Source organism: Salmo trutta, chromosome 16 (genome assembly GCF_901001165.1).
Source record: "Salmo trutta chromosome 16, fSalTru1.1, whole genome shotgun sequence".
Classification (NCBI taxonomy): Eukaryota; Metazoa; Chordata; class Actinopteri; order Salmoniformes; family Salmonidae; genus Salmo; species Salmo trutta.
This window is the reverse complement of record NC_042972.1, coordinates 18,304,450-18,317,592: the sequence shown is the minus strand read 5'-3', so window position 1 is coordinate 18,317,592 and position 13,143 is coordinate 18,304,450. Positions and strand designations below refer to the sequence as shown.

Sequence of the window (13,143 nt, the reverse complement as noted above, 5' to 3'; positions counted from 1 at the left end):
ATTTTTGAATGATGCCCCCATTCTCATCGACGAGGCTGTGGTTGCATCACTACCATCACTGCCTGGTATGGCAACTGCTTGGCCTCCGACTGTAAGGCACTACAGAGGGTAGTGCGTCTGACCCAGTACATCACTGGGGCCAAGCTTCCTGCCATCCAGGACCTGTATACCAGGCGGTGTCAGAGGAAGGCCCTAAAAATTCTCAAAGACTCCAGTCACCCTAGTCATAGACTGTTCTCTCTGCTACCGCACGGCAAATGGTACCGGAGCGCCAATACTCTATGTTTATTATCTATGCATAGTCACTTTAACTCTACTTATATGTACATATTACCTTAATTACCTCGACTAACCTGTGCCACCACACATTGACCATGTACCGATACCCCCCGTACTGTTATTTTACTGCTGCTCTTTAAATAAATCTTTATTTCAAAAAATTAAATTTTACTCATCTATTTTTTAGTCAACACATATTTTTCTTGCATTGTTGGTTAAAGGCTTGTAAGTAAGCATTTCACCTGTTGTATTTGGCGCATGTGACAAATAACATTTGATTTGATTTGGAAAAAAACACTATTATCTGTAAGGTCCCTCAGTCGAGCTGTGAATTTCAAACACAAACTCAACCACAAAGATCAGTGAGGTTTTCCAATGCCTCGCAAAGAAGGGCACCTATTGGTAGATGGGTAAAAATAAACAATAAAGCAGACATTGAATATCCCTTTGAGCATGGTGAAGTTATTAATTACACTTTGGATGGTGTATCAATACACCCAGTCACTACAAAGATACATGTGTCCTTCCTTACTCAGTTGACGGTAAGGATTTCATCATAAGACCAATGGTGACTGAAACCGTTACAGAGTTTAATGGCTGTGATAGGGGAAAACTGAGGATGGATGAACAACATTGTAGTTACTCCACAATACTAACCTAATTGACAGAGTGGAAAGAAGGAAGCTTGTACATAATACGAATCTTCCAAAACATGCATCCTGTTTGAAACAAGGCACTGAAGTAATACTGCAAAAATTGTCGCAAAGCAATTAACTTTTTGTCCTGAATACAAAGTGTTATGTTTGGGGCAAATACAATCCAACACATTACTGAGTACCACTCTCCATATTTTCAAGCATAGTGGTGGCTGCATCATGTTATGGTATGCTTGTAATCGTTAAGGACTGGGGAGTTGTTCAGGATAAAAAATAAACGGAATGGAGCTAAGCACAGGCAAAATCCTAGAGGAAAACCTGGTTCAGTCTGCTTTCCACCAGACACTGGGAGATTAATTAACTTTTCAGCAGGACAATAACCTAAAACACAAGGCCAAATCTTCACTGGAGTTGCCTACCGAAAAGACAGTGAATGTTCCTGAGTGGCCGAGTTTTGACTTAAATCTACTTGAAAATCTATGGGAAGACCTGAAAATGCTTGTCTAGCAATGATCAACAACCAATTTGACAGAGCTTGAAGAATGTTGAAAATAATAAGGGAAATGTTGCACAATCCAGGTGTGGAAAGCTCTTACAGACTCAGAAAGACTCACAGATGTAATTGCTGCCTAAAGGTGCTTCTACAAAGTATTGACTCAGGGGCGTGAATACTTATGTAAATTCAATATTTCTGTATTTAATTTTCAATAAATTTGCAAACATTTCTAAAAACATGTTTTCACATTGTTGTTATGGGTTATTGTGTGTAGATGGGTGAGGAAAAAACGATTTAATCAATTTTTCAGGCTGTAACAACAAAATGTGTAATGAGTCAAGGGGTATGAATACTTTCTGCAGGGTCTAGCATGCACCATCTCTTGGATTCAATAATGCTCACACCAAAGAGAATCACGCACACACCTCTCGTTGGTGACAAGACTAGCGTAAGCATTCTAACATGTTCTAGAGTGACTAACTTGTTTTTGCTTTAATGGTATTAGTTTGACAATGAGTAGGCCTACACAGACCAATCACCATTGAGGGTTTTATACCCTAGATCAGGGTTTCCCAAACTCGGTCCTGGGGCCCCCTGGGTGCACGTTTTGGTGTTGGCCCAGGCACTACACAGCTGATTCAAATAATCAAACCTTGATAATGAGTTGGTTATTTGAATCAGCTGTGTAGTTCTAGGGCAAAAACCAAAACGTACACCCAGGGGAGGCCCCCAGGACCAAGTGTGCGTAACCCTGCCCTAGATTAGAATCTGTGCATGGGTTCCAATTCACCATATTTTCATGTCACTATTGACAGTCCATAGTCTCAACTCTATCTGTAAATTATACATGAGGAAAAACTATAGGCCTAAATTACGTTAAATTATGTAAACTGTCATTGCGTTACAAAACCTACTAGACAAGAAAAAATGTGCACCTCTGAGAGGACCGCGCATGTCGGACGTGAGTCTATCTACGCAAGTACGTCGTGGAGAGACAGACACGCGCAATGATAGCCGGAAGCATCGATAGGGTGAAAATAGAAATCGATCAAATTCAGTGTAGTTCGTAAGTGCAAAGCTTCGACGGACTGCCTTTTCCACGAAAGTTAGCTCGATAAATTACAGACCTCTCGACGTGGCGGTGGAGGAAATGTTGTGGAGAGAGAAGGCTGTTTCTTTTTTCAAGTTACTTGGTGGGGGTTGAGCTGACGTGTGGAGAAGTTCGAGCTGCCAGAAAAGAGCAGATAAACAAACAAGCAGGGAGTCAGCTGAGCGACTGCCTGTCCAAACGGGGGCTAACGTTAACCAGGCGAGACTGGGTAAATGTCAGCGAGAGCAAATCGTCGCTAGAGTTTTGGACCCAATAATGGCTAAAATAGTGTGCTAACGTTAGTTCAAAGAGTGGCACAAAGAAGAAAAATACCACGCGAGGACAACATTGTTTCACTGTGTTCCTGTCGCCTAGCTTGATAGAACACTGTCAACAACTTGATATGTGCCATTGATTTGACTGTGTATGCTTCAGCAGTTGGCTACAAAAGAAACGTCTTGCTTTATCCCATTGAAACGGTACAATATAGTACAAACGCTGAGTGGATAGAGGTAATTCGTGTGTCATTAACTTGAATCCGTTTGAGTTGTCAAAGGCCTAATCGTTGCAGTCAGCGCCAGGCTTTGCTACACGAATACAGAGCTTGTCCTGCTTTGAGTTCGTAACTAATGATTACATATGATGTTGCCGTTTGCTAGTCTCGTCATTGCCCTCTCAGTACTCAAACGTCATGCAACTTTTACTTAATAGCCTAACTCAAATCTTTTCGAAGTTAAACTATTGTTTGTTGATATTGCTCATTAGGTTCCGGGAGTTTCCAGCTTAACCACCTCCCTTATATGCATGTATAATATTGTTACAGGCCTATGTATTTATTGTAGCCAGTAAGCCAACAAGGCCCAGTTATTGTGCCGTGTTGATTTGCTTGTCTAAACTAGGAACATTTCTGACTTGCTAACTGGTTGAACGCGGCACGTGTATAGCTACAACCACAGAACAAGTCTGACGATTCCTAGTTCCGACTAACACGTGAACTTGGCATTGTTTGATTGGGTTGTGCCATTATTAAAACGTAATTAAATTAGCCAACCCACAAGGAGGAAATTCTGAAATGAGTGTTGTACACTTTTTAAAGTTACCTTAACATCCATTTCTCCTCTCTCCATTTCCCCTAATTTCCCACTTTCCCTCTCTTTGTGCGGACTGGTGTCAGAAGTGGGATAGCCATGGCCCACCATTCGACGCCCAGCTCCCAGAAGGCCCTGATGATGGAACTCAAGTCCCTGCAGGATCAGCCGGTGGAGGGCTTCCGCATCGGCCTGGTGGAGGAGTCAGACCTTTATAACTGGGAGGTGGCCATCTTTGGCCCCCCTAACACACTGTACGAGGGAGGCTACTTTAAGGTGAGGCAACTGTGGAGGGATGGGGAAGGGAGGGTCATTCATTGGATGCTCAACACGTTGTGTAGCATGTTTGTGCGTGTGTATGACGTGTTCAGGTGGTTCTCCCTCCTTTCTCACTCCCTGTCACTATTTCAGTCTTCCATTCTCCCACGCTCTCCTTTCCTACCCGGGTATCTTTCCCCCCCCTTCCTACCCGGTCTCTTTCACCCCCTTCCTACTCGGGTATCTTTCCCCCCCTTCCTACCCGGGTCTCTTCCCCCCCCCCCTTTCTACCCGGGTCTCTTTCCCCCCCCCCCTTCCTACCCGGGTCTCTTTCCCCCCCCCTTCCTACCCGGGTCTCTTTCCCCCCCCTTCCTACCCGGGTCTCTTTCCCCCCCCTTCCTACCCGGGTCTCTTCCCCCCCCCTTCCTACCCGGGTCTCTTTTCCCCCCCTTCCTACCCGGGTCTCTTTCCCCACCCTTCCTACCCGGGTCTCTTTCCCCACCCTTCCTACCCGGGTCTCTTTCCCCCCCCTTCCTACCCGGGTCTCTTTCCCCCCCCTTCCTACCCGGGTCTCTTTCCCCCCCCCTTCCTACCCGGGTCTCTTTCCCCCCCCCTTCCTACCCGGGTCTCTTTCCCCCCCCCTTCCTACCCGGGTCTCTTTCCCCCCCCCTTCCTACCCGGGTCTCTTTCCCCCCCCCTTCCTACCCGGGTCTCTTTCCCCCCCCTTCCTACCCGGGTCTCTTTCCCCCCCCTTCCTACCCGGGTCTCTTTCCCCCCCCTTCCTACCCGGGTCTCTTTCCCCCCCCCCCTTCCTACCCGGGTCTCTTTCCCCCCCCCCTTCCTACCCGGGTCTCTTTCCCCCCCTTCCTACCCGGGTCTCTTTCCCCCCCTTCCTACCCGGTCTCTTCCCCCCCCCCCCCCCCCACCCGGCCTCTTTCCCCCTTGCAGTGTGATCGTTATGCTCCAGACTCCTATTTTTAGCTGTGGACGGATATAAATGGCATCTCAGCATAGAGGTAGAGAGAGAAGGGCATGATGAGGCTCTTCTCCTTTTGCCCTGTATAACTTATTCAGTGTGGCTAGTCCTCCACATTAGCATATCAGTTTGGTGAGAGTTCACATCCAGCCCAGGGCATGCAAACTCTTCCAAGAAGGCAAAACTGATTGCATTGACATAGATGCAATGATCATTATAACATATTTTGTGAGTGATTTCATGGTCAGGTTGTATACTGGTTGTGTAATTTTTTTGGGCAACCACATGTGTTTGTCTGGCTATCGGACCAGATAAACTGTCTTAACAGATATAAAAAATATGCTTTTATATGATGCCTTCTCAACCATAAATCCAGTTTACAATCATTAAATGTCATCACATTCCAACCTTTTCTGGATTTGTAGACTAGGTTTTCAGCTAGTGGTTGAGGCAGAAGTATGCCTATAACAAGTAAGCTACTGTTTGCACCTGTTATACGTGCTCTGTTTAGAATTTTTAAAATATAGGCGCCGTAGAGGGAACTGATCCAAAAGGGGAGCATAGTGAAGAGTGTCAAAGGTAAAGTTCACACTGACCTCAACATGTCTGCACAGGGCATGTTTTGAAATGGTGCGAATGCTATCTGGAAGCAGAGCAATGCTCCCCAAAGGGCTGGGGCAGCTGGACAGAATGTTCTCACACTTCTCTTTGGTTTCATTTTGATAGTGGATTAATTTATACAGTGGATTACACACAGTGGAGAGAGGCAGTATATATGTGTCAAATTGAATGGCTATGGTAGTGTGATGATGGCACAGGCCTGGAATTTTGCACATATAACAAGCTCTGTGTGTGATTGGATTTTGCTGAATTGGCACAATTCATATAGACAGGTGGGAGGTAGCGATAGAGAAGTACATTTAGTCGCACACGTGCATGCACATACTTCTGTACATGTACACATGCAGGCACAAACACACACACACGTGGCACCCAGTAACTCATACACACTAAAATGACCTACAAACCAGGATCATTCTCATGCCGAATTGTATCTAACTGTAATTGTCAAGAGTTATTTGGCTGTCAATTCAATTAAATGTTTGAAGCTGATGGCAATTTCTGTGTCTCTCTATCAGTCTCACATCAAGTTCCCCATTGACTACCCCTACTCCCCTCCGACCTTCCGTTTTTTAACAAAGATGTGGCATCCCAACATCTATGAGGTAAGAGTTAAGCCCAGTTAATGTATTCCCAATGTATATGAATTCAAACATATTTGAAGAGTTTTCTCCATCCAGAAGTTGACAGGTCGTGTTCCAACAGAACGGCGACGTGTGTATCTCCATCCTTCACCCTCCCGTCGACGACCCCCAGAGCGGGGAGCTCCCCTCAGAGAGGTGGAACCCCACTCAGAATGTCAGGTACCTCACCTAGCTCCAAACCTGGTTCAACACATATATACATATTTGAGGTTTGCTTAATTTAGCTCAATGGAACAACAGAACCAATGGAATAGTCTTAAAAGTAAAAAGTCCCCCCACCTTGCATGCGGGTCAAGCTATAAAACCAAAGTGTGTTTACATATTTGAAATGATGTATTTGATGTAGGTTGGTCTAGCTCACTTCATTGATGCTCCCTGTGTATAGCTCCATTTTTATTTTTAAACTCTGCATCGGGAAGGACTCGTAAGCAAGCAGTTCACGCTAAAGTCTACACCAGTTGTATTCGGTGCATGTGACAAATCAAATTTGATTTGACTTTTACACATTTTTAGCAGTTTTCCACAAAAAGACAATCAACATTTACAATATAAGTTGATTCAAGTGACACTGGATTACATCGGCAGAAAGAGCCATTGACTTCACATCTTACCGGATACTTGGGGGAAACAAAAATACAATATGATGTGTCATCATAACTGCTCAAATATGTCAAATGTTTAAAATGCAGAGCTTAGGAATAGACACAGTCCCTAACAGCCGTAAAAGTGTCAAAGACACATGGCAGTCGGTGGGACAATTCCTCAACCCCCGGGGCAGGTTGAACGTTTTGAGTGTGTGTTTAACCAACCACCCAGAGAGGAAGTAGCATCTAATGGAGCAACAATGGGGGATGGTGAGGTAACACTGCTCTCACAGAGGAAGTCAGGTCAGATAACTCACCCACTCAAGGAAATGAAGGCCACATTACTTAGAAGGTAAGCTAAGGTTAACTATACACTATAAGGTAATGGGTACGTTTTAGAGGACATAAAGTCCTATTAGTGACGTGTGTGTGTGTACAGGACCATTTTGCTGAGTGTGATCTCTCTGCTGAATGAGCCCAACACCTTCTCCCCGGCCAACGTGGATGCCTCAGTTATGTTCCGCAAGTGGAGGGACAGCAAGGGCAAGGACAAGGAGTACGCAGAGATTATCAGGTAGGAAGAACATACGCACACTAACCCAACCATTGAGTACCCTTTTCACAACAAACAAGTTGGCTTACCCACACACTAGGGCTGACCCCATTTAGTCTACTGGTCGATTGTTTGGTCGATAGGCTGTTGGTCAACCAATATATTTTTTTATTTCGTGGTGCACAAGACGCCTGTCTCAGTGTATTAACCAATTGTGGAGGATGTGGGGGATGGCACAGTCCATCACTCTAAGACGTGATATGGAAATTATATATGGTTATATTATGTAAAAATGTTGGTGCAACACTAATAAATCAAATATTATTTTATTACAAGTGCCCTTTCTCCCGCATTGGATACGGTCGCTGTCTGCTGTTCTGAAACATAATCTTCAGTTCCCTGTAGAATTGGCGCCTTTCCCTATGTTGCTACGTGCATAATAACGAAGTTAACCATCATATTGGGATTGAGAACAATGCAGCGAAGGCAGCTGCAGCAGCAGAGGCAAGGAAACAGCCTTTTCCTCAGCCTAATTGTCTAAGAAAATTGAGGAAAGAAACCCCAACTTAATTAGGTCTATAATCAATAACCTGGCTTTATAAATCATCCATATACAGTATGTCTACATAAGTAAGACAGATCCTGCTTCTGTTGCCTGAGTGTTTTTTAAATATTTTTGTATATATTTTTTTTACCTTTTTATTTAACTAGGCAAGTCAGTTAAGTTCAGTTAAGAACAAATTCTTATTTACAATGATGGCCTACCAGGGAACAGTGAGTTAACTGCCTTGTTCAGGGGCAGAACCACAGATTTTTACCTTGTCAGCTCGGGGATTCGAGCTTGCAACCTTTCGGTTACTAGTCCAACGCTCTAACCACTAGACTACCTGCCGCCCCGTTAAATAGCCTACTTATTCCGTGAGCACCAAGCCTCATGCAAAATATCACATAAAGCAATTTCAGATTCGGCTTTACAATTTGTTTTTGTTAGAACAGACTGGTATTACTTATTTATTTAATGTTTACACTGTTCCAAACAAGCAGAAAAATATTGTAATTTAACAGCACCTATTTGTCACACATAATACGCACGCAGGTCTCGCTCCTATACTCTCCTTTTTCTTGATCTCCTTATTATTATTATTATTACAATTATTATGATCATCATTATAATAAGTAATGTCATTATCATTAGTAGGCTTAGTATAGCAGCCTTGTATAACCACCATCGAGCTGTAGGCCTAAGAGTGCATCCTGTTTAGTCTTAATACCGTAACTTAGGCCTATAATTCAAAATATAGGCTACTGTATCGGTGAATCAATTATTAATTTGTTCATGTCATCACACAGCATACGAGACATTCATGTTTTGAAATGCAATCAAGCATTTTAGTTTTGAAATTAAATAAAGGGAGCTTTGAATAATTTGTATGCTGTAATAAAGGCTATATTAATTTTTTTACTCTCTCTGGTACACTTTATTTTGTGTTTAAAAAAAAAAAGTTATTTATTTAACCTTTATTTAACTTGGCAAGTCAGTTAAGAACATTCTTATTTACAATGACGGCCTACCGGGGAACAGAGTGTTAACTGCCTTGATCAGGGGCAGAATGACAGATTTTTACCTTGTCAGCTCGGGGATTCGATTCAGCAACCTTTCGGTTACTGGCCCAACACTTTAACCACTAGGCTACCTGCTGCCCCACTGTTCCAAATGGTCAGAATAAGTAATAATATTGTAATCTAACAGCATCTTTTTGGCACTCATAATACTCATGCAATGCTTGAGCTTTAGTATTTTCCACAACTAAGTCAAATGTTTTCCACAGATCTGATTTCTCCTTTCCCTCCTGAGCAACCAGTAAACATTCGCCTGTTTTGGTGTTATTTTTCACATCCTCCGCATCCATTTTGCTTTCACGTGTTACTGTGTTCGGAGTTTGTAATAACCAATTTATTGATGTGATTATGATAGGCTATAGGTCAGGCCCTATTGGTCACATGCATGCGATGCTTACATGTTGCATGTAAAGAGAGCAAGGGTTTAGGGCATGTTGTTTATAAACAAATTAGGGATTTCGGTAATATAACTTTTTTCAGTTAAACAAGTAATAAACAAAATGGCTGTAATGATGTTGCAGTTTCAGCACAGACAGCGCAATACACACTTGCTGTGCTGTGGTGCCTTTTTGCTGCAGTAGGGATGAGAGTGAGACAACTTGTGTCAGTCACACAGGCTCTCACTGTAAAACATTTGTTTTAACACAGTGTGACCATTGGACGCTTTCTTGAGCCATTTGTGTTTTAATTATTTAATCAAACGGTGTTCTTAAAACATCAGACAAGCTCAGTGCGTATGTAGTTGGTTTTATTCAAACACAGGGTGTGTCGTCTGTCTATAAGTTTAAACATTTTGACCAATCGATTGGTCGAAAGAACAGGATGACTCTCGGTTGACCAAGATTTTGTTTTGCCAGGGACAGCCCTACCACACACACACACACACACACACACACACACAGTGAGTGAGACCTTTATGACTTCTCTTCACCTCCCACAGGAAGCAGGTGGTGTCCACGGTGGCGGAGGCGGAGCGCGACGGTGTCAAGGTACCCACCACGCTGGCAGAGTACTGCGTCCAGACCCGGGTTCCCTCCCAGGACAGCAGCTCAGACCTACTCTACGACGACCTCTACGACGATGACATGGAGGAGGAGGAAGAAGAGGATGAAGAGGAGGAAGATAATGACATGGAGTCAGGAGGAGAGGCAGGTGGGACAAGTGAAGGAGGAGGCGTCTCTACTTGCTGCTATGACGATGACCAGGAGGATTCTGGGAACGAGGACTCTTGATGGTGATGATGGACGCCCTAAATTGACGCCTTACACCCTGCTACGTCCAATCCTAGCCTCCCTTCTGATCCTGTTAAGCTTTGACATCCCCTAAGATAAACACATGTACGTCATCTGGTGCATTGATAGTCAAATAATAACTGGACAAATAGGACTCCTCAATTTGAGTGGATTCCAATTAAAGGCGCGTACAACAATGAAAAATATTGAATATCTCAGCGAATATAATTTGTGTAGTTAAAATTATATTTTTAGCACAGATGGAGTCGGAAATGTTTTAATTTCTCCTTTTGAAATGTGACTTTAATGCATGCTTTTGGTTTCCTTACTCAATGGTCATATAGTCAAAGCCTGCCTCCCTGGTCTGATAGCTTGATAGAAAGAAGATAGTTGTTGAACATAAACACAAACAAACATCCAAACCCAAGGGGAGCTAGTTTGTTGCAAAATGTGCAGATAATCTCTGCCTTTAGGCTAAGATCAAGTGTAGTATCTGTTCTTGTCAGTTTAAAATCTGAACAGAATTTTAGAACGGGGAGATGGAAAATGGGCTTAATCTGTCTGTTCTACGGAACCACCCGGTATTGCAGTGCCTCTGGTAATGGAGCACACACAAGAAAGATGCTGCTAAATGAAATGTGGTGTTCGTGCTGCTTTACAGCATTGGGTGCGGTTGCTTTTGTTTATGTCCAACAACTGTGCATTTTGTCATGTCACTAGATGTATTTGCTAGAAGATTGTTCTGGGCTTAAATCTTTAATTTTCAAGCCAAACTCACTGAACTTGGTCCCCTCTTGGCCCCTTCATACCATGGTAATCTTTCATTTTGTGTTGTACGTCTGGCTGTCTCGGTCTTTCTCTGTCTCACTGTCTGGATGGCTGAATCTCGGTTTTGTCAGGCATGCTGTCTTGCACTGTCAATGTTTCCCTCTTTCTGTCTGTCTTATCACCCTCACTGCTTTGTCAGCCAGCCAGCCTCAGTCGTTCTGTTTGTTCACTCTTAAGGCGATCAACTTTAACCTACAGACACAACACAAACTCTGCCCTGACCGACCCCACCTTCACCCAACACCTCCTGTTTCACCTCTGAACTCTGATCCCTGTAGAACTGGGGGGTGTTCATTAGGTACCAAAATGGACTGAAACAGGGATGGACTACCATCTTCAACTGTCCAGTAAGAAATGCACATTTTTGTTTTCCGTAGCAAAACATTATGACTATGAGCCTTTATGGGGTACTGAGAGGATGTGCCGTCTCGGACACAGAACCACAGGAGTATTACATCCTCCTTCACTCTTTCCATCCATCCTTTCCCTGCCTGCAAACCTCAGGGCCTCCATAGACTCTCACTGGGAGAGAACCAGGGATGTAGTGGAGGATAAACGCACCTTAACGCCGTCTACGCACCTCTATATGTTGTGAAAAGTGTTGTTGGCACTCATTCAGCGTTTACCCACCTTATGTCTTTACTGCTACATCCCTGGAGAGGGCTCACTCAAACTGCTCCTCAGCTTGAGCTTGGTATTGTTTAGATTCTTTTTTTATTTTGTGGTTGTGTGTTTACAGAGGGAACTTCAAATCTCCAACAACACTATCGATCCCCATGTCTCCTACCTTTTTCCCCTCCAACCTCCATTCAGGGTTTCCTTCTCTTTGTTATTTCTGTGTTGCCCTGTTCCGTTGGCCATGCTTCACAAAACTAAACCAGACCAGGCTCCTTGTCGCGTTCTTGATATGCTTTCTTGGAATTGGCGCAAACTCCTGGAATTCTATGCGAGCCAGTCAGGCGGTCAAAATGGAAAGTGAAATTGAATAAGTGGTATTCTGTATTTTAATCAACTATTTACACATGCCAAAAGGCATTAGCCATGGTTTATGTTAGTTAGCACATATATAGCTAAAAGAGCACATTTAGTCATCAACAACATGTATCAGCCAGGAAAGTAGATTTTTCTAATTTGTGACTGAGCACATGCTGCATTGGTGATTCAGAGTTACACATGGAGCACAATTGCATTTTTTTGGGTGGGAAAAAATGATGCTTCTTGGAACTCTGCTGCAAATACTTGGGATGTGTAAGTGAGGTGACATCACAGACAAGTCAATCTATCATCTGTGCTCATTAGGCCTGCACTTTTCATGTTTCCGTGCGCGTGTGTTTTACCATTACCCCGTTCAATGGAACACAGAACCTGTTGCACCTCGCACTCACAAGGAGGTGCTGGCCTGGATTCTATGCCAAGGAAATGTTTCATGACCACTTCCAGTAACACTACGACCATCAGTCAGTTATGGATATGTGTGAAATTTGTCCTGTTTTTAACAACTATAAGGGAGAGACTTGACTAATCAGTCTGAGGAAGACTAACAGAATCAAAATGAAAACTTTTCTCCTCCCTTGCTCTGTTGAACTGACGCCCTCACTGGGGCTGGCTTCAAGTCAAAAAAATTGTTGACTGATGGATCACAAATGGATTGTCCTTCTCCTCAGCCACTGGACGTTCAGGGATATGATGTCAACGACCGGTGCGAACCATGTCTCAATACTCTTTAAATGGCTTCCTCTCTTCACCCCCTTTTTCTTCGTGATCACTGATGGGTGAAAGGAATGGATACATTTCCACTAGGAAGGAAGCCATTGAGTGTTGAGACCCAGCGTTCTTATTCTCACTGACTTTTGCCTTCTGCGTGTTGAGGAGCAGGCAGTTGGAACAGCATTTACCTGGTTCTGAATCCTAGGTCAAAATGTCACTCATTTAGAAGGACCACATGCTAGGCTGTCAGAATCTCTCTATTGCGAAGTGTGTGTACCAGTGTTTTGAGGAGCTTTTCCCTCTGTGGCTGAAAATGGTCACGTTTGGACAAACTACTTCACTGTTTCCACAGCCAGTGATATGGACGACGCAGTCCTCCTTTGTTTTGTAGTTTTTCATTTAATTTCCTCTTCCTATTGTGTTGAGGATGCAAATGTCACTTATTAAATTTATATTCTAAAAATGTTGAATTGACAGAATTGTCTGGAATGTCTTCAAATAAGTGTTATCT

General features: G+C 43.5%; 1 protein-coding gene and 1 pseudogene across 4 annotated transcripts; both read left to right on the top strand.

The window, feature by feature from the left end:
- The first annotated feature begins 2,419 nt into the window (after window positions 1-2,419).
- ube2r2 (ubiquitin-conjugating enzyme E2R 2) lies at window positions 2,420-13,102 on the top strand. 4 transcript variants are annotated; one of them, XM_029693266.1, is made up of 6 exons: window positions 2,420-2,750; window positions 3,699-3,885; window positions 5,983-6,069; window positions 6,170-6,267; window positions 7,132-7,266; window positions 9,806-13,102. In XM_029693266.1, the coding sequence occupies exons 2-6, from the start codon at window positions 3,709-3,711 to the stop codon at window positions 10,095-10,097; spliced, it is 789 nt and encodes a 262-aa protein (XP_029549126.1). In that variant the 5' UTR covers window positions 2,420-2,750; window positions 3,699-3,708; the 3' UTR covers window positions 10,098-13,102. The 4 variants fall into 4 exon arrangements, with proteins under 4 accessions (XP_029549126.1, XP_029549124.1, XP_029549125.1 ...); XM_029693264.1 differs by having other exon boundaries at window positions 3,696-3,885; XM_029693265.1 differs by having other exon boundaries at window positions 2,420-3,033.
- Window positions 10,552-10,712, top strand: LOC115151232 (uncharacterized; annotated as a pseudogene).
- Window positions 13,103-13,143: the final 41 nt, after the last annotated feature.

What these genes read in the sequence shown, in the direction of transcription:
- ube2r2 (XM_029693266.1), top strand. Translation starts at nt 3,709, where the DNA reads ATGGCCCACCATTCGACGCCCAGCTCCCAGAAGGCCCTGATGATGGAA. An exon ending in GGCATCCCAACATCTATGAG is followed by an intron (nt 6,070 to 6,169) that starts GTAAGAGTTAAG and finishes GTGTTCCAACAG; the next exon opens with AACGGCGACGTGTGTATCTC. An exon ending in GAGTACGCAGAGATTATCAG is followed by an intron (nt 7,267 to 9,805) that starts GTAGGAAGAACA and finishes CACCTCCCACAG; the next exon opens with GAAGCAGGTGGTGTCCACGG.